We start from the raw sequence: 21,192 nt of genomic DNA on the forward strand, positions 1-21,192 counted from the left end.
GCCAGGAATCGCTCCTTCACCTCTCCATCGGGAGCAACATAATGCACACACACTGCCAGTTGTTCACACAGGCCATCCCTGGCCTCATCTGCCATCACTGAATAGACTTTGGCTTCTGTCATCTCTTTGACAATCTTGTTTGTGATGACTTTTGAGCTACAGGTAATGAGCTCATTTTGTGACTCTGAGGACAAGTATGTTGCATTTGATGGTGCAGTGTAGGTTTGGAGAAAGGGGTTGAATTGTTTGAGTACCTTTATAGTCTCCAGGAAATTACCCTGGTTGAGGCTCTCCTCCTCTTCACGGTGACCACAGAGTGGTAGTCCCTGCTCCCCCAATAAGGCTGTAACAGTTACTATGCGGCGCAGGTACTCACTCCTCTCAGTGATTTCACCAATGTTGGCAGTCATCCGTTGCTCTACAATGCCGCCTTGGACATTTGTTGCTTGAAAGCTCTTCCAGCAGATCATGCTTGCTTTGTGCAGAGCTGTCTTCTCATGTTCTCTGCCCTCTCTTGTGTGATGACTCTTCCCAAACAACCTGCAAGTGAAACAGAAAGCTGCATCATGACTAACACAGTATTTCCTCCCTGGCTCCTGTTTGTCTCTGATGGTCCCTGTCTCTCTCTCTGCTCTCCTCCCTGGATCTTCTCTTCCTGCAGTGGTCTCCCTGTCTCTCTCCCTGCTTTCCTCCCTGGCTCCTGTTTGTCTCTGATGGTCCCTGTCTCTCTCTCTCTCTGCTCTCCTCCCTGGATCTTCTCTTCCTGCAGTGGTCTCCCTGTCTCTCTCCCTGCTTTCCTCCCTGGCTCCTGTTTGTCTCTGATGGTCCCTGTCTCTCTCTCTCTCTCTGCTCCCCTCCCTGGATCTTCTCTTCTTGCAGTGGTCTCTCTCTCTCTCTCTGCTTTCCTCCCTGGCTCCTGTTTGTCTCTGATGGTCCCTGTCTCTCTCTCTCTGCTCCCCTCCCTGGATCTTCTCTTCTTGCAGTGGTCTCTCTCTCTCTGCTTTCCTCCCTGGCTCCTGTTTGACTCTGATGGTTCCTGTCTCTCACTCCATTCTCCTCCCTCTCGCTCAGGTGGTCTCTCTCTCTCTCTCTCTCTGCTTTCCCCCTTGGCTCCTCGTGAGCTCTCTCCACTCTCCTCTCGCTCTTTGCTCTCCTCCCTGACTCGTCTTGAGGCCTAGTGCTCCCTCTCTCTCCTTTCGTCTCTCTTCCTGCTTTCCTCCCTGGTTCCTCTCTGGCTCATCTATAACAATATGTCACAAAATAAACAATTAGCTTGACTAGCTGCACCAAGATAGATTTATGTGATTTGGGCCTACACATTATCGATCAACAACAAAACTGCACTCACATCTGAACAATGTTTTTTTCTAAAAATGTGAAATCAGAGTATTCACAGTAACATAGTAGCTATAGCTTCGTGAGGGTCAACATTTTATGATGATTTCTTTAATTTTTTAAGGATCTACAGATCTGAAATTAAGTATTACTATTAAATGTGCTCAGCATTACATGATTTACTGAATTGCAGGTCTTCTAGTAGTAGCCTATGATGTATAAATTAATTTGTAGCCTATAAATACAACTCCAATACATCTTGAAACCGAAAATGTTAAACTAATGTAGCAAACAGTTTGTTTGGAGCAACACGTTTGGAAGGGCATGTACAGATTTGTGTGACGTGAGTAACTGGTTAGCAGCTTAGTCTATTTGACAGCTCCTGAGTCGCGCAGGCGGCTGTGCTAAACAGTTGCCTGGACAAGTAATGTTAACGTTATGTCATGTGGTTGCAATCAAACTGAGGTTACGCTGTTGTTGCGACTCTCATAAAAAAACAAAATATTTTACTGCTAGCCTAACTGTTACTATGATTCCAGCTCTCAAGCCGTATGCCTCTGGCTCAGGCCTCTGCTCGAAAATAACATTAATGAATAGAGTATATTTCTGCAACTACATGGTCTATATGAATAATCTTGGAATCATAATAAAGGTAACACTTGTGAGATTTCTAAAAAGGTGTAAGCATTAGTATAGATGTTACTGGGTCAGAGTAAATTAAGATGGAACACAGCATAAATGAAAGATTTCATTTCCGCCTAACAAAACTGTACACTTTTAGAGTGAAGATTCTCTTTGTAACATGCAGTTGCAGCCCAAAACCTCCTGAAAATAATAGCAACACATCTTAACATACCTGTGCCAAGACTGATGCTAATAAAGTAAAGTAAAGCAAAATTAGAAAGGTTTCAGTGGAAACATTTTTCAGATGGAAATTAGCCATTTAAGCACACCAATCTAAATACTGTTCTAAAAACTGTTTTGGCTTTGGTTTGAAAAAATCAACCAGATATACATTTTCCCATTCAAAGAAACCATACAAACGAACTTGAGCAGATTTAATAATATAATATATATGTGAAAAGAAAGAAAAAAAAGGCTAACCCGGAAGTTAGTTCAGTTTGTCATAGCGTCAAGCTAGCGATTTTCAACTGTTAAAACTACTATTTTGAAATGCAACTCTGTTTATTATATGTATTTCTGGTCTCAATGTTATCGTTATGGCTGTTCCTTTCTAATAATGCATACAGGTTGTTAACAAAGAGAAATGTTAGGATGGTTCAGGATTATCAACTGAATGAAATAGGGTCACCCAACTCTCCCACATGAGATCTGTACAAAAGGGCAGAGGTGGGGGGTGCAGGAAGCATTTATAGTGGGGACCACAGAAGAAGAAATCAAAAAGGAGGAGCTCTGAGCTACACAAACAGTCTGCACTGGATTTGGAGGCATTATCTTGTCAGGCAGAAACAGATTTTGTGTAATTATATACATATTTCATTAAACACATAGCATAGGTTGACCCGGTTACATTCACCCCTCCAGAATTACACAAAATCCCAAAATATCAGTAAAACAAAACCTGCCCAAAACCATATATAAACACGGTCCAAACCCGCACAGTGAATTAAATCAACAATACCAGCCACCCTTAAAAAAAAAGGGTTAAGAGACCAGAGACCTGCTCGGTGCCTAGCAAAATCTCAGGATACTCCATAGACAAGATGAGGTGCCTTTTACACCACACAAACAGGCCACACAACACTTGGGCATCATCACGAAATAAACATCTCCATCAAAACAAAAACAACAAAAAAAAGAGAAAAAAAAATACAATGTAAGCACAGTATACATCCCATAGGAACTCATACAAAAACATTTAATACAGTAACCAGAATCACACATGTATGACAGAAAACTGAACTTGTTCAACACCAAGAAGTGCTTCAACTTGAGTCATCGACTCAATCAAACGACATACTGGCCTAATGACTCTACCAAAACGTGAAATAAGTCTCTGACCAATGTCAGATTCCCCAAGGCCAGCAGGGTCAACCGGTGGAGGCTGTGAGCGAATGGGTCGACAGCTGACACTTCAGGTTCATGGACAGAAGTGGTTGAGGGGGCATTGGTTACACTGACAGCACGGTGGACAACACTGTCATTCAAGCACACATCCAAGGGCAAAAAGTTCACTTGAAGGAGCAGGTTGCGGTGCACCACACGCTCATGCCCATCCCGATCCCTAATCTGGTAGATATGAAGAGCAGGTTTAGCGTCCACAACTGTATAGACGACAGGCTCCCATTTGTCAGCAAGCTTCCGCTTGCCGCGAGTTCCCTTGTTTGCCACCAGCACCTGGTCACCCAGTGTAAGAGGCACACCTTTTGTCCTTTTGTTGTACTGGTCAGTCTGGTGTTTCTGCTCCACTGCACTGTTTTCCTGGGCCAGGAGCATGGCAGTGCGCAGATCATCCACTAGTGTCTTCACGTAGGTGTTATCGTCACAAACAGTGTCGTCATGAAGGACATTCCGAAACATGAGGTCAACGGGCAGTCTGGGAACCTGCCCAAACATCAAAAGAAGGGTGCAAATCCCGCCGTTTCATGGACAGTACAGTTGTATACAAAAGTCATGGACTGGATCATCTGTGGCCACTTGTGCTTTGCTCTTAGGGATCTTAACATGCTGCCAAGGGTGCGGTTAAATCTCTCTGTTGTCCCGTTCCCCATAGGATGGTAGGGTGACGTCCGGGATTTTCAAACACGGCGCAACTCCAGTAGCTCAGCAACCAGCTTGCTCTCACAGTTTGCTCCCTGGTCTGAGTGTATACGTTGAGCAAAGCCATACACACAGAAGAAAGACAGAGCACGCTGTCTCGGAGCACAATCCCAGTCACTGAGTGATGACAAAAAAGACGAGACATCATCATCTGTCAAAGAAACATCAACAGCGTCTGTGACAGGCGGGTTGTCCAATGACTGGGGCTGGCAAGTCAAACGGAAAGCATCCTGGATACCATCATCCTTTACATCACAGACTTGCTCCAGCAACTCAGAGTATGGCTCTGACAAGAGCCGCTGAGCTACAGGTTTCACAAACGGGTCCCTACTCAGGGCATCTGCCAGGAACATACTTCAACTCGAAAGAGTATGGGGCGAGCTTGGAGACCCAACGTTGTTCACAGATGTCAAAAGCTTTGGCTTGGTCAGGATGTACATTAGCGGATTGTTGTCAGTCCAAACGGTAAATTTATGACCCTTGAGCCAATGACTAAATTTATCGCACACAGCCCACTTCAGGGCCAAAAATTCAAGCCTGTGTGCAGGATATCTGACTTGGCTGCGGCTGAGAGACTTGCTGGCAAAGGCTATGGGTCTTGCTCTCTCCTCACCAGCTGGGACCTGTGACAGCACAGCACCCAGCCCATCCATGGAAGCGTCAGTGGAAAGGACAAATGGCCTCTCAAAATCAGGGTGTGCCAGGACCACACAGTTAAGGAGAGCACTTTTGAGTCCCTCAAATGCTTTGTCACAAGCTGGAGTCCAGTCATGAGGAGCTAACTCTCGGAAAGTTCCAGCTTTCCCATGACCATGGGGGCCTTTAATTCTCCTCTTCTGGCCTGCAGTCAGAGCATAGAGTGGTTTAGCAATTTGAGAACACCCTGGGATGAAATGTTGGTAAAACATCACCATGCCAACGAATGACCTCACTTTCTTTGGGGATGGGGTAAGTCCATCAGCATCCATGAGATCTTCCTTTTGGAAGCCAGTAATGAACCTCACTTTTTCCTGGTCAACTGAAACTCCGTTAGCATCCACCACATGACCCAGGAACCTTACAGACCGTCTGAGGAGGTGACACTTCTTCTGTGCAAGCTTCAGATTGCTGGCCCTCAGGTGAGAGAAAACGACTTCCAGGCATTTAAGGGCCTCCTCTTCTGATGGTGCAAACACCAGTAAGTCATCAAGGTAGTAAAGGAGACTGGAAAAGTTCATGTCACCGAAGATGCTGAGCATCATTCGCATGAAGGAAGCTGGACTGTTGCATAGCCCCTGAGGAAGTATGTTGTACTCATAAAGGCCAAGTGGTGTAGTGAAGGCTGTGTAGCGCCTGTCAGACTCATGAAGGGGGATGTTATAAAACCCTGATGTGAGGTCCATGGTGCTGAAGAGGGCGTTTCCACCAAGGGCAGCAAGACAGTCGGACTGATGGGGTAAAGGGTGGGCATCCTTCACAGTTTTGGCATTAAGCCAGCGGAAGTCAGTGCAGATCCTCAAGTCCCCTTATTTCTTCCAAACCATCACCAACAGTGAGGCATAGTCGCTGATGGGCTTACTGATGATGCCCTTCATCTCCATTTCTGACAACACCTCTCTCAGCTTTTGATAGTGTACTGGGGGGACACGTCGAAAGGGTGGCCGTAAGGGACGGTCATCAGTGAGGTGAATACGATGAACAAACTCCTTGGCTTCACCACAGTCCAGCTTGTCCTTAGAGAAGACATCCTGATAGGCCAACACCAGCTCAGCCAACTTCCTCTTCCACTCATCTGACACCCCACAGCCACTGATGTTCAGGTCACTTAATCCACAGTCTTTAAGCTGCTGCAACAGGTCAGGTGCCGCACCCAATGATGGAGTAGGTATGGTCAGTTGGTCATTCTGAGATATGCACAACCCTTGAACAATGGGAATATCCTCAACAGCAACACAGGTGAACACATCAGCAAACTTGGCATTGCACCGCAGTGTCACTGGATATGGCGTGGGATTGAGGACCTTCATTGGGACCCAGTGATCCCCCCACATGGGTGTTATGACTCGCCCCACCATGATGTTCTTAGGAGTGGAACGGGCGGATGAAGGCTCGACCATGACAGTGCTCCCTGGTGACACTAGAGCAGATGGTGGCAGTTTCCCCCACACCACATATTTCTTCTGTGGCAGCAAGGTGACAGCCTGTCGCAACTTTACTGTGCCAACCTTGTCTGGTATCTCGGGACCTGACCAACGGGAGATACAGGACAGTAGCTGGAGAAACTGTTCACATTCCTGGTCAGTGTTGCATGAGGAAACAAGCTCCCAATACTTTTTGTCTGACTTCATGTTTTGAATGATGGGCTGGAGTACATTGCTCCCGATGATGAGTTCATCTTTTTGACCTGGCACTACAAACATTGGAACAACAAACTTGGAACCATAAATGTCAATGTCCAAATCATAGATACATTTAGGGCGTGTGAGAAGGCCCCCACAGCCAATGAGCACCACACTCTCTGGTACAGGCTGAGGAGTCAAGACAACACCAGCAGCTTTAAGCTCAGACTCCGCTTCAGACACGCTTCATGACATGCTCCCTGAATCAAGCATCCCTCTCAGATTAGACTGGCCACCGACTGAAACTGGAGCATAAAACAACTCACTTGCTCCTTCAACTCTCTGTGACCCCACAAGGATCACTGTCTTGTCAGTAGGGTACATATTGCAACAGTTCATGTACACAGACTGAAGATCTGGTGCACTGGTGAGGGTGTCTTGAACACTGCCCATGCTGCCCCTCTTGTCACATGGGCTGGCTAGTTTAAAGTGGGCGCGGAGGAAGGGGGCAGTGGCGTGGCAGGATTTCTTGAAGTCTATGAGCACTCACGCCTCATATGGCCAGGGCTGTAACGGTTCAGACACAACCTGTACAGTCTACAGTGTGCATGGGGTGTGTGTTCTCCTGAGCCACAAACTTTGCATGATGTGTGTTGAGCACTCCACTGGCCACGGGAAGGGCTGGGCTGATAGGTGCGCCTTTGACCAGTAGAAAGGGAAGCAGTGCACAAGGAGAGAACTTTGTCAAACATAGCCACCATCTGTTGAGTGCAGGGATCAGCTGCCAGGGCTCCAGAAGTGCTGGGAGATGGGGGAGCAGCATGCATATGAGGCAAGGAGCATGAAGCAGAAGGCCGTCCCAAATTCACAGCTTCACCAGGTGACTGAGGCTGACCAATGGCTGCAGTGAATGAAAGAGAGGGCATAGAGCGAGGTGCTGTCTCACATGTTACTGAGACAGGCACTGGAACAGCTGTGTGGCTGGTGACATCAACAGGACCCTGACCTGGGGCAGAAACACATCTTGCATTTTGTGAGTGAACTACATTTATTCTTGTTTTCCTCACATGATGGTCCAGCCGGTCCTGGACCTCAGTTGCAGTCCACTTCTCGGGAGCCTTCAGCTGAAATGACAAAGCGAGACTAGGATCAGGACAGTGGTTAATAAACATCATGACAACTTCTGCACTGGGATCCTCTACCAGTTTGCCCCACCTGCGAAGACACTCATCAGCAGCATCAATGGACTTGTTCAGGCGGATCCAGTAATCCATGGCATCCTCACCAGCTCGTGGAACGGTGCCGTAGAAGTCTTTCATGGGCAGGCTGGAGAACGTCAGCTCACTGAAATTGCACTTTAGTATGTCGAACACAGCAGTATGCATCTCAGCCCCACTCAATTCAGGGCGGCTGCATCGTGACACTTTGACCACATCTCTAGCTTTTCCAGTCAATCTGGACATTATCAGGTCAAACATTTCTGCAGGTGTTTTACAGTCAATTCTAGATAGGTAACACCTCATCATATCCTCCCATTCATGAATGGAGAATGCATCTGAGCGGTCACCCTTAAAGTATGGTGGTGGTTTGGCGTCCGACTGAACAAAAACTTTCAGCTGTGACTGATCATGGCGAGGGGAAGGCTGGCTGACAGGAGATTGTGGCTGGCTGCACCTGGGCTGGTGCATGGTGCTGAGATTTGTTGTGATACTATCACCAATCTGTTTTGCCAAATCACCCAGTGCCTCAGTAGTGACAACTTGGGTTGGCTGGGAATCTGTCTGAGCAATAGGTGTGGAGCTTGCTGCAGGGAGTAATGGTTGGTGCATCACTGACTGGTCTGCCATGCAGTTACTACCAGGTGGCCTTGGCCTACCTCTTCCAAAACATAACGAAGCAACGTGCTGCCCTCTACCCACACCAAAAGTGGCAAAATGCCCCACATTTTCTAATCAGACATTGCAATGTTAGTGTTTTTTTTCTGATAATTAAAGTGAAATAACACTGAACAGCTCAGGTCAACTTATCCAGAAAGCCAAAAACACATCACAAAGAAAAAAAATGCAAAAGGATATTACTGAGGGTCATTAACCCAGCAATGCACAATAAACAAGCAGAGCACAGCAAAGAAACAAATAGTCATTCACAGTGTCCCATCACAAGGCAAAATAGCCAGGCAAATGTTAGGCATCAAATCTCCTGAACTGAAGAAAAAAACTGAGCTAAATAACAAGTAATAGGACCAGTATACTAATACAAATGCAGGAAAATACATATACACTGTAGCAATAACCCTCATGCGCTATCAAATTTACCACATGACTATACGACAGAAACACCTGCAAGTCAAAACGTAGGGTTCAGCTCCGATGACGTAGTTGTCAGCGTGGGCAATCTCCGTTTATTCTGACAAAACAGATAACAGACAACCTCCATGTAAATCGTGCCGTCCACTCGAGCTTCTCTCCCACATGAGATCTGTACAAAAGGGTGCCCGCGACTACGCGGTAAAATCATTACATGGTGAATAAACCACATATTTAACAAAACATACCTGACAAAACAGATAACAGACAACCTCCATGTAAATCGTGCCGTCCACTCGAGCTCCTATACAAATAAAATGCAGAAAAAGATATCGACAAACCCGGTAGTTAGTTCAGTTTGTCGTAGCGTCAAGCTAGCGATTTTCAACTGTTAAAACTGCTATTTTGAAATGCAACTCTGTTAACCTGTATGCATTATTAGACAGGAACAGACATAACGATAACATTGAGACCAGAAATACATATGATAAACAAAGAGAAATTTTAGGATGGTTCAGGATTATCAACTAAATGAAATAGGGTCATCCACCTCTCCCACATGAGATCTGTACAAAAGGGCAGAGGTGGGGGGCGCTGGAAGCATTTATAGTGGGGACCACAGAAGAGGAAATCAAAAAGGAGGAGCTCCGAGCTACACAAACAGTCTGCACTGGATTTGGAGGGATTTTCTTGTCAGGCAGAAACAGATTTTGTGTAATTATATACATACTTCATTAAACACATAGGTTGACCAGGTTAAATTAGCAACATTTTAAGAATCCATTGGTCAGTTTGGATGATTGACACCTCTATTGACCGTCAGAGCCAATAGAATCGAGGTGCAGTCCCCAAATCCATGATAACAACACTAATCCGCTAATCACAAGGAGGCAAATACACCGTGTTCGTAGAAAAGGGCCCTACCTACTCCACATTATACCTGTCCTCCTCAAACCGAAACCTTCCCTGAACTGTCAGGATTCACTTCGAAGTGATAGACAGATTAGATTAGCTGGTGGAGTGGTGTACTGCACTCGAACACAATTTATAAACACAAAACAGCCAATGTTACACATAATTCATGATTATGGCTGTATAAAGTGATGTTTATTTTTCCTCTTTTTCGGATGCTGTTTCAGTGAGTTTTTGGCGCAGAGTGATGACCTTATTACAGTTGGAATTTGTGGACTGCCAGCTTTCATATGATGTGCTGTATGTATTGTTAGTATGAAATTGCATAATCACTAGCGCCGATTTTGCGGACATGCGCCGTTCGTGGGTTTTTTCTACATGCTCATTTAGTTGCTTGGTGTCGGAATTGTGTTTCGATCAGGTGAAAATGGTTATCATGAGCTCTTGGCCAAGTTCCGAGTTTCTTCCACTTAAATGGGTGTGCTGCATTGATATGTTGCTACATGGTTAGCATGGTCTTATAGGGTGTATATGATGCAATATGCGCAGCTCCTGCCCCCAGTACACTGCGGCACTTGAGTCGGGAGAAAATACCATTGTGCAGATGAATAGCCTACAGATGAGGTGCTATCTGACGTTATCCTTACCTAAGGTAACGTTACCTGAAGTTGGTTCTTCTCTCTTTGCCAACATTGCCTTTAGCCCGAAAAAGTTGTGGATATCCATGTTTGCACAAGCTCTGTGAAGGAGTTACTTTTACGTTGCTATGACATGTTTGGATTTAAAGCGAGTATCTGTCGATCGACACCACCCGGTCCATATCAATAATTAATATTTCAAAATAAAAATTAATATGATAAGTTGGCATAAGTGTGAATTGCGAGTGTGCATCTGCATGCCGGCGCCTGTAACAATTGAGCTATGCAGCCAAATGAGTGTAATGGCATCTTTAAGCAAACATCTATAAGAAAAACAATTTAACCGGTGCTCACAGTGATACATCTGCGTTTTGGACCGCCCACTTGTGATGTCGCTGGGTTTCCCACGGCCATTTGTTTCACAACGCCCCTCCTCCAGCGCAATCTTTGCCTGCAGTGCTCCGCTACCATAGACATCCATCTTTATGTCTATGACCGCTACTACCATAGACATATAGATGGGTTTCTGTGCGACGTCATCGCCGCAATGCGCGCACAGCCAGGGGGCAGAAAGCAGGACATTTGTCATTGTTTACAAGCGAAGTCAAGCAGCAAACATGACAAGGAGTTGTTGTGCTGTGAACTGCACAAACCGGCAAAAGGCTGAATTTAAATTGTTTAATATCCCGAGAGGATCTCATCCGTTTGCCAAAAACGAAGAGGATTATGGCTCCAGGCCATTAAAAGGGCGGATTGGGGTCCCGAAGGTCCTAAAGGCGGCGAGAGTCTGTGCAGCGCATACTTCGTGTCTGGTATGTTTGTGTTTGCTAACATGAGCTGGATAATGAGTAAGTCAGGACTGTGTATGATTTTTGCCATAGCTAATGAAACAATATTAGTTTGATTCAGTAGGTCATAGCCTAACTAACTGGCCAACAAATGTGTCTGTCTTCTACTTAGCGTTTGTAAAGTTTAACGTTGGCTCTCTGTTGTAACGTTAAGTTTAGCTTTCGTTGTTAAGTAATGTTAGCCTACTAACGTTGGCCTACTAACGTTAGCGTCAGCTACATGGCTGGTTTAGGTTTCCTCGTTCAGGCTGAAAATCATACGGGAAAGTGTCTTCAAACAGCTAATGTTACATGTAGTGTACGATTTTCTTTAACTGCTATTGGTGCTTATTATGAATGACCTCATAAAACAGCCAATATGTTAAAAAAAAAAGGTTAAAACAAACAATAAGCAGATCTAACCTTATTTCTTCCTCTTATCAGGAGCACCGTCCATGGATTGTGACAGTCTGTCAGGCTCAGACAAGGAGAGAGGACTCAGATGCAGAATGATGATGTAATGACAGGTTTTATTTTACTGATTTGAATTTCTTTAGACTGAATGACAAAGCAAGGGCTATGAAAAATGCTATGAAGACAGACAAGACAAACAAGACAAATAACACATAAAACGAAAGGCGCTCCCGAAGGAGGAATCTACACTATTCTTCAATATCAAGCTATAAACTTAATTTAGAGAACAAAAACTACTCCGAAGAGGTCATCACAAAAGCTATAAAAAAATTATCTACTCTAAATATCAAAAGGTACAACAAAAGGCGCTCCACACGGAGGAAAACAACAGGCTATAAAAAATCCTAAACTGAAAATCAAAGCTCTAACCAAAAACGTTAGGAACAAAAGGAGTCAAACAACCAAAGAAAACAAATACAGAAAACAAAACTTGGCAATACTTAGCTCGAGGGTTTTCTTAGCAAGACTGTGGTAAAGGGCTTCCATACACGACAAATGACGAGATACTTCTGCAACGCGGACAGGGGAAGACAAAGACTATATACACATGAGGAAGGGGAACACAGGTGAAAACAATCAAGGATCAGGGATGACGTCAGACCGGGGACACAAGAGGAAGGGCAAGTGACCTGAAACGAGAGGAGAGTTACTTTTCAAAATAAAACATGAAAATCACAGGACAAAAAAAACCCAAGACAGGACATCCCTCACCGCGTTGTGACACAGTCCAGATTTTGTTCCATCCATTTTTGCACACAGCAGCACCAGAGACACCTCAAGGAAGGTGGCAAGGTCAGTGTCATGTCATTCATTTTTAATATTCTACTTTCTGGGTAGTTTGTTAACTCTCTGAGCAAATAAGATCTATTTGTATCACCTTCTTTATTATGTTTTTGCATTATCTCTTAATGTGTTGATTATTTAGGGTTTTTAACTTAACTGTACTCTATTGTTTGAGCTAGATATGAAAGTGTCACACCGCGGTGAGGTTGTCGTGTCTTGGGATCTGTCTCGTGAGTTTCATGTTTTATTTTGAAAAGTAACTCTCCTCTCGTTTCAGGTTACTTGCCCTTCCTCTTGTGTCCCCGGTCTGACGTCATCCCTAATTCCTGATTGTTTCCACCTGTGCTCCCCTTCCCCACGTGTATAAAGTCTTTGTCTTCCCCTGTCTGCGTCGCCAAAGTATTTCGTCTTCCATGTCGTGTACCCAAGCCAGTTACCACAGTTCTGACCCTCGAATCGCTAAGTATATTTCTTGTTTTATTTATCTGCCTTTTTGTCCTCTCAAGAAGAGTGAATTTTCGTTGTAATTTTCTGGTTAAGATTTTTGTGTTTTGAGTTTTCAGAGCCTTTTGTTTCTCCTCCTTGTGAGTGATTTTGTGTTCATAAATTTTGATAAGACAGAGCAGTTATTTTACATAGCCTGGTGTTTCCTCTTCGGAGAGATTTGTTTTGTAATTTTTATATCGAAGATTGATTCTCAGATTAGAGTAGGTTTTCCTCCTGTGGGAGCGCTTTCTGTTATTCTATGTTCCATGTTGGTTGTTTTGTTTGTTTCTCAGATTTTCATAGTCATTTGTTTTTCATTCATTCTGGAGAGTCGCAAAAACAGATCAATAAAACTTGACTTTACTTCTGCTCATTCTGTATCTGAGTCCTCCTTCCTGTCCAAGCCTGACAGAAAGAAAGAGAAAACAAGATGAAGATAAGGCCCCTGCTACTTGCCCCACAAGCGAGCCTGAGGCAGGTCCTCTAGATTCATCTGAAGGTATGCAAAAGTCATGCTATTTAGTGTGTGGTCAGGTGGGTAGAGTGATAGAGAAACAGACAGTCTCTGTCTTGTGTGCGTGTCCGTGTATGTTTGAAAGCTGATGTGTTGCACATGAAGAGTTAATTTATCTCCTATTTGTGTTGTAGATTGTCAGTTTGTGTCCAGAAAAGAGATGCACCAACTGCGGTACAACCAGCTAAGTGATGACTATAAAGCTCTCAAAAGTGAACTGTATGCCACACAGGAAGAAAATAAACATCTGAAGGAGCAACTTAAGCAGTCCAAGTTTGGGTTTGCTTCCATAAAAGACACAAACACTAAACTTATTTTTTTTTCACTGGTTTACAGTCATTACATGTCTTTATGTGGCTGCTGAATATTGTAAAAAGAAGCACACTTGTGCTTAAGGGTGGGTTAAGTTGGGAGAACCACCTCCTTTTGGTTCTAATGAAAGTAAGACTTGGACTCACCAACAGAGACCTTGCCTACAGATTTGAGCTTCCGTTCTCAACTGTATCAAAAATATTAAGAGACTGGATACCCATGTTGTCCTCAATAGTAAAACCTTTGATAATGTGGCCTAGTAAGGAGGCAGTGAGAGCAAACATGGCAAAGTGTTTTAAACCCAAATTTAGGAATTGCCGTTGTATTATAGACTGTACTGAGATCTTTATAGAAAGAACATACAATCTTAAAGCAAGGGCTGAAACCTGGTCAAATTATAAGCACCAAAACACAATTAAATATCTAATTGGAATCACACCAGCAGGAGCTATATCTTTTTTGTCTAGTGGGTGGGGAGGCCGTGCCTCTGACAATGTAATAACTTTAGATTCTGGATTTTTGGATAAACTTGAGCATGGTGACTGAGATTCTTGCAGATAGAGGTTTCCTTGTTAGAGAGGAATTGGCCAGTGTAGGAGCAACTTTAAGAATTCCAAGTTTCACGAAAGGGAAATCTCAGTTGCCTGGTTCTTCGGTTGACACTTCACGTCAATTGTCAAGAGTCCGCATACATGTGGAACGAGTTATAGTCAGCTTAAAACCTGTCAGATACTGAACACTGTCATACCCATCAGCCAAGTCGATATGCTAGATGACATTTTGACCATATGTGCTGGTCTTACAAACCTTAGGAGGACTGTGGTGGCCCGGCGATAACTGTGTTTAGAGTAGAGAAGTAGTAGAGTAGTAGAGGGCTAATGAGGGCAATGGTCACTCAGTATTTGCTCTCTCTGTCTCTCATTCACTTATCACTTTCTCTTCATAGCCTGACTGTAAAATAACAGTTATGAATAACAATTTTATCAGGATCATTGAGAGTACAAAAAGGTTGAGAACCACACCACAGAGCTATTTTATTTATGATAATGGCCATTTTAGGACCAAGGTTAAGGGACCATTTAGGAAAAACTGCTTTTAAAGCTGTACAGTAAATATTAACATGCACTTACAATGTTTTAAATGCAATATATTGAAGGCAACATAATGGAATCAAAATGAAATGTGTATATGTAACCAAAGGTGTTTTCAACAATGACAAGTGTAAATAATTAATACTATATGAACTCATCTAACATTTCTCCCTGGATTTTTTTTTTCTTGCTTGTAATTTATACATAACTGTCTATTATAACAATATGTATCAGTGCTGTTTGTGATTTTATGTAAATGTACATTAAGAAAAACATTTATAAACACTTGGAGTCAGATGTGTTTTTTTGTTGTGTTAACTGTAATGAAGTCAGTTAGATTTTGTCAGGTGTACCTGTTCATCTTTGCTCATTACATCAGTTTTTCCTCACATGCTGCTGTCCAGCATCCAGTATTCATCATCATTGGATGTATCTATTTGCATCCACATTCTCATTTTTTTTGAGTATCTGGTGATCTTCACACACGCATAGTGAAAGTGTTGGCAGCATTCTGTGCATGTATCATTTTGCCAAAGCTTGGCTTTTTGCAGTACAGACATTTGATCTCGTCAGCCAGGTCAGGGTCTTTGCTATGGCAGACAAGTTCTGGGAGGAGGTGGTCCATGATTCAGCCTTGGGAAGAGTTTCTCGTAGAGAGGGCTCATCTCTCTGTAGCCGGCAAATGATGATGCTTGTCTTTGTCCACACTATGAAATCACACATGTCCATTTGACAAACATATATTTGTAACTGAATCTGTGAGTAATATGGGTGGGTGGGTCGCAAATCATAGTTTCCATCAAGGCAAAAGGATGCATCAGACTCAGACCCCTCTAGTCCCTCCCTGTACTTGTATGGACACTTTATCTCTAGCAGGCCTGTTCCACAGCAGTCACAGGAGAATACCCCATCAGGAGAAGCAGCGAGGTATGGCTCATCTGCTCTCACTGTTAGACCCACTGCTTTTACAATAAAGGCCATGTGTGTTTTCTTCATTTCAGTTTCATATTTTCTACGTGCAGTATCTTCCATTTGCCTTCCCCACATGACAGCTGGAACAGTGAGATCTGTGGGTGCATATTGCATGATCTGTTTCACACCACTTTGAACTGAGGTGTCTTTGCAGTTAACAACCCTGTGAAAGGTACTGCCTGTTATACGTCCCACTCTGTGGAGTTGCCATGTTGTGCACTTAGCCTGCTCTTTAGTCACTTCCTGTAGATGTTCCAGTCTGTTAATTGTGCATTGCCCTCTCATTTTTCCATAGCTGGTCTTGCACTTCTCCTGAAGGTCAGCTGTCGTCAGGTCCCTAGCTGATGGGTCATACATAACTGTCAGGGGCTCAGGTAGTTCTGATCCAGATTCTGATGCCGTGTCTGTGTCTGAGTCTGCAGCTGTGTTGACTGATGTAAATAAAACAGCGTCTGGACATGTGTCTTGGAGTGCCTGTTGTAATTGCTGAGTGAAGGAGAAAATGTATAGATGTAAGGATTATGAGTGTGAGTAATTTTGAAATAACACTTATTTTATTAAAATGCTTGATATGTAAATATTGTATTTAATTTAGCTCTGCAGAAAAAAATAGAAATTATTGATGTATTATTATTATTATTATTATTATTATATTATTAATAATACTAATACTAGGACAGTCTGCAGATGCTCTGTAGCAGGTTTGATGACAATTGAGCTACATTTTGGTGAAATAAGTAAGAGGAAGAACATGCAGGATAACAAGAAGGTCCTGGCAACTTAGGCTGCCCGGTCCCTAATAATAGCCTACATGTCAGCGCATTACGCATCACTTCACACAAATGTAGGCTACCTGGTATATTTTGGGGGGTTGGTGTGTGATGGACTTGAGGCAACTCGGTCAGGTGTCGCTTTGGTCGGCTGAAGTTGATGTTTTTCAACTTCTGTGGCTCAACCTTTTTTCGGGACATGTCTTTCCAACAATTTGGTTGGGACATGCAGGCGACCTCCTCTTCGGTGCGTCTGCGCCCTGACAGTTCAACTTAGCACATGATGGCTGCAGCATGACTGCAACAAGAAGCGAGACTGGTGCGATGGATAGCTCTATTAGCAAAAGTAGGGTAAGTGAAAGCACAAGCTCACAATATCTGCTGTGTGAGACTTACCCTGCCATGCATGTGCAGTTAGCGGTTAGGATATACCCAAGATCCCTGTGCACGTACACCCAGGCATCGTAAAGTTTTGTCTTTAGTCCCTGTCTCTGGCTGGGCAGGACACCTGCCCTCAAAGTGCAAAACACTGAACCCGTGTCATAAAACTTTACGTTTTGCACATGACCACAAAGTACATAATTGTAGGCGTCTAAAAACTTATATGCACGCAAATTTTCCTTTGTGTACACACTGGGCTTCTCTATGAGATAGCTGCATATATCGGGCCATTTGGACATATCTGAAATCCATTCCTCACTTGGAATATTATATGGGTCTGGTAATTTCTCACCATTACTAAGAACCAGTTTCTTCAGGTAATCGGTGCAGTCTGAGCTGCTTAGGCTGTTGATATAACTGGTCTGAGCCATCTATGTCCCAGACCTAGCAAAGGAGTTACTAGCCTTTTAGTGTAGGCTATATATTTACAGTGACGTTTGGCGGTTATTTTTTTTTTCTTTTCTAAATGTTGGCAGGCCGTAAAGTAGCCTTGTCGTAAATATTTTGAATTGATTTTTGACTTTGTTAGCGGTCACTAAGGTTACCACCACGCTCATGATATTGACGACATCCAAAACAACCGTCACAACCTAGTAAGTTGAGTGAAATTCATGGACATTTCAGCAAGTGTTTTTCTTATTTGTGATGCAATAAAAGACAAAGAGCTCTTTCTATGAAATAACATTTTATTGCAATTGAGTCAGTGAAAACTTACAAACAATACAGCATCTACACTGATATCAGTTCACTCTGAAGCAGTCTTTTGCCCCCTGGATGCGCGCGCACATGATGGCTGCAGATGGGCTGTTGTTTGTCTACGTGGAATACGTAGACATATACATAATACGTCAACGTCACCGCCATATTGGAGGAGGCAGATCCACCTTGTGAACTGATACGAGTCAATTGAATGAACTTCATAAAGCTCACTTCTACAAAGTGCTATAACTTAATGTCTCTCATTTATACAATCACAGACGTACGGATATATTCAGGAAACAGATACGAACCAAAAACGTCTGTAACGTTCTCTGATGATTATAAACATTAACTACTCCTTATGTGTTTAGCAAACCAAAGGATGTATTTTTGTATTGTTTTTACGAGTGTTTATAGCTGCCAGTGTATGTAACGCTGTTACTGTGATGACACATGACAGTTAAATATTTAATCTGTCTTTAATAGCCAGATCCTGACATGTAATTGTGACATTTACCATATTGTCAACTTGTTTCATTAAATTTAAGTTTAAATATGGACAGCTGACTTCATGATTCACTGATGCCCGATGAGAAACTGCAGCATTAGCGATGCTCCTATTCAGAGTTAAGAATATGCAGAAAAATAGTAGTACTACTACTACTACTACTACTACTACTACTACTACTACTACTACTACTACTAATAATAATAATAATAATACTAATAACAACAACAACGAAAACTATGCACGGTGCATATTTATAATAGTAGCCTACTGCAACTTTACTTTTTTTTTTACTATCATTAAATGTTATTGTATACATTATCATATGTTATAATGTTCTGTCATATACATAATGTCCTGTCTCTATACTGCTGAAAAAAAGAAAGCAGGCTCACTGCTGCTGCATTTTCTTATCTTGATTTGCAGACTTTGTTAATTTTTTGTTGCCATGATTGTTATTATTACTACTTTGATCATCGAAAATGACTGTAAAAAAACAACATTGGTGCTTTTTATTCACACAGATGTTGCATTTACATGTCAGGGTCTGGTTATTATGGAAGGATTCAATATTTAACTGTCATGTATCATCACAGTAACATCGTTACATACATCAGCAGCTGTAAACACTCATAAAAACATTACAAAATCCATCCTGTGGTTTGGTGCTGTATATATATGGAGTAGTTAACGTTTATAATCATCAGAGAACATTACAGACATTGTTTTTGGTTCCTCTCTGTTCCCTGAATATATCTGTACTTATGTGTAAATGTGTAAATGAGAGAGATTAATTTGTAGCACTTTGTAGAAGGAGCTTTAGAAAGTTCCCTCCATTTACTTGTATTAGTTCACAGGGCGGATCTGCCTTTTCCGCAGCAGTAGGCCAACCCGCTCAATGAGGCGTCTATGTATATATGTCTATGGCTACTACGCTTCGTGGTCTCACATATCCCAAGATTCATTGCCTGCCCGAGGAGAGAGAATGAATGAATGAATGAATGAATGAATGAATGAATGAATGAATGAATGAATGAATGAATGAATGAATGAATGAATGTGACCTCAAGTGGCACAGATCTCGCATTTAAATGTAAGTACTGGGTCTATACTCGGTTTTTACTCATTTAAACATCTAACGCCAGATAAGTGAAACTTCAATGGGCATTAAAACCTCAACATTTCAGTTAATATACGATGGTAATGCTCAGCTTGATGCCTTTGGAAGTAAAGCCTTAAAAGCCTTCACTTTCAAACATTAGACGTTCAGAGGTTGACTTGTATTTTATATCCTATTGTGACTTCGGAGACATCATAGACTATTTTTACTTCATGTACGTAAATGGACCAAGAACTTGTGTTGACCTTTTCTCTTGCTTCTCTCTGTATTCAGAACAGTTCTGGAAACAATGGGCCTGCAGAGGAAGGTCGAGCCTAGCAGGCCAGAAACAACTGGGACTATTTAAAGAACAAGTACAAAGTAGCTGCAGGTTTGAATGATGACGTGGAAACTAAATTATATTTGTTTTACCCATGCAAATTAATGAATACTTTGTTGATGTTACTGATTTCCACTGCTTTAGGATTGCTAATATCCAGGGACAGGAGAGGGTCAGTGGGAGGCCCAGCACTGCTACTGGGTCCTGGTTTGTCCTCATATATGAGGTGTCAGGACAGAGGCCTTCCACTGCCCCCCGGTCCTAACTGCCTCCATCCCTGAGTACACACCAGGGCCAAGTGACCAGGAGGAGGAGGATGAAGACGATGGGGAGGAGGAGAGCCCATAGACATATAAAGAGTAGACGCCGCAACGGCTGCCGGGCAGGGAGAAATGCGGCGGCCATCTTGGGGCGGTCATTCTACTCCGAGTTGAATGAATGTAGGCTACTAAGAAGAGATATATATATACACACACACATACATACATATATACACACACACATACATACATACATATATACACACACACATACATATATACACACACACACATACATACATACACACATACACATACATACATACACACATACATACATACAGTACATATATACACACATACATACATATATACACACACATACATACATACACACACACATACATACATATACACACACACACACTCATATATAAATAAATGTATCTATATACATATATGGGTAGATATGAATCATATTGATACTCTACATGATTTATATATTTTTCATTTTCTTTGATATATAAATATATCTATTACATATATGGATAGATATGATTTATATTTTTTTCATATTCTCTGATATATAAATGTATATATAATATATATATGAACATATTGATACTGTACATGATTTATATATTTTTAATTTTCTCTGATATATAAACGTATCTATAATATGTGTATAGATAGACTATATGATTTCTGTTGTGTTTATAGTGTTTGCAAAATACCTATCATACATCAGAATATTCTATTACTGTTAATCCATTTATAATGAATAAAATACGCCGGCCCATGTGTCCTATGTCATACCTATAATGTATGACGTTTACAGCAAAAAAAAAAAAAAACGCGTGAAAATCAGTTTCTATATCAGAGTTACGATTGATTAAATGCGCTGACACCTAATCGCACCTGCTGAACAGATTACACTGAGTGGAACGGGTGACCGCCCCAATTCTCATCAGCGCCAACAGGCAGCAGCGTTCAACGCGGCGTCTACTCTTTATATGTCTATGGGAGAGCCAGCCAGGGCTGAGGAGGGAGGGGAGGAGGGAGGATGAAGGAGGACATGAGGCTGCAGAGAGGATGGAGAGACTCTTCTCTACTCCAGAGGACAAACCTTACATTATTTCTGTTGTTATTTACCTAATTTATGAGTTCTTTTTAAATTTGTTCATAATTGTTCATTTTATATAATTCAAGAAATAAAATATTGTTCTATTGTTACACATTGTCTATTCCATTTAGTATTTACAAGTACAATTTATAACAGCAAAAAGAAACAGTGGGGGATTGAATGTTTTCTTTTATTATTAAAAG

At 42.4% G+C, this 21,192-nt stretch overlaps 2 protein-coding genes and 1 long non-coding RNA gene across 4 annotated transcripts in view; 1 reads left to right on the forward strand and 2 right to left on the reverse strand.

Annotated features, from left to right (window-relative positions):
* The window catches only part of LOC119025729 (zinc finger MYM-type protein 1-like), a 13,946-nt gene extending 1,858 nt beyond the window's left edge, over positions 1-12,088 (reverse strand). The window contains exons 1-2 of the mRNA XM_037109626.1: positions 11,541-12,088; positions 1-540 (exon numbers count right to left, since the gene is read on the reverse strand). The exon at positions 1-540 is cut by the window's left edge and continues 1,858 nt beyond it. Coding sequence (XP_036965521.1) covers positions 1-470 — 470 coding nt within the window. The 5' untranslated portion in view covers positions 471-540; positions 11,541-12,088. The remainder of the gene's footprint in view (positions 541-11,540) is intronic.
* LOC119025757 overlaps positions 1-19,997 on the forward strand; it is a 24,329-nt gene extending 4,332 nt beyond the window's left edge. The window contains exon 3 of the long non-coding RNA XR_005076914.1: positions 19,561-19,997. This is a non-coding gene — a long non-coding RNA (uncharacterized LOC119025757). The remainder of the gene's footprint in view (positions 1-19,560) is intronic.
* LOC119025735 lies at positions 5,255-10,020 on the reverse strand. 2 transcript variants are annotated; one of them, XM_037109649.1, is made up of 3 exons: positions 7,650-10,020; positions 7,502-7,558; positions 5,255-7,335 (listed from the first exon to the last, which is right to left on the reverse strand). In XM_037109649.1, exon 3 carries the CDS (start codon positions 6,513-6,515, stop codon positions 5,622-5,624), a length of 894 nt encoding a protein of 297 aa, XP_036965544.1. In that variant the 5' UTR covers positions 6,516-7,335; positions 7,502-7,558; positions 7,650-10,020; the 3' UTR covers positions 5,255-5,621. The 2 variants fall into 2 exon arrangements, with proteins under 2 accessions (XP_036965544.1, XP_036965535.1); XM_037109640.1 differs by having other exon boundaries at positions 5,255-7,558.
* Positions 19,998-21,192: the final 1,195 nt, after the last annotated feature.

Source organism: Acanthopagrus latus, chromosome 1, assembly GCF_904848185.1.
Source record: "Acanthopagrus latus isolate v.2019 chromosome 1, fAcaLat1.1, whole genome shotgun sequence".
NCBI classification, from domain to species: domain Eukaryota; kingdom Metazoa; phylum Chordata; class Actinopteri; order Spariformes; family Sparidae; genus Acanthopagrus; species Acanthopagrus latus.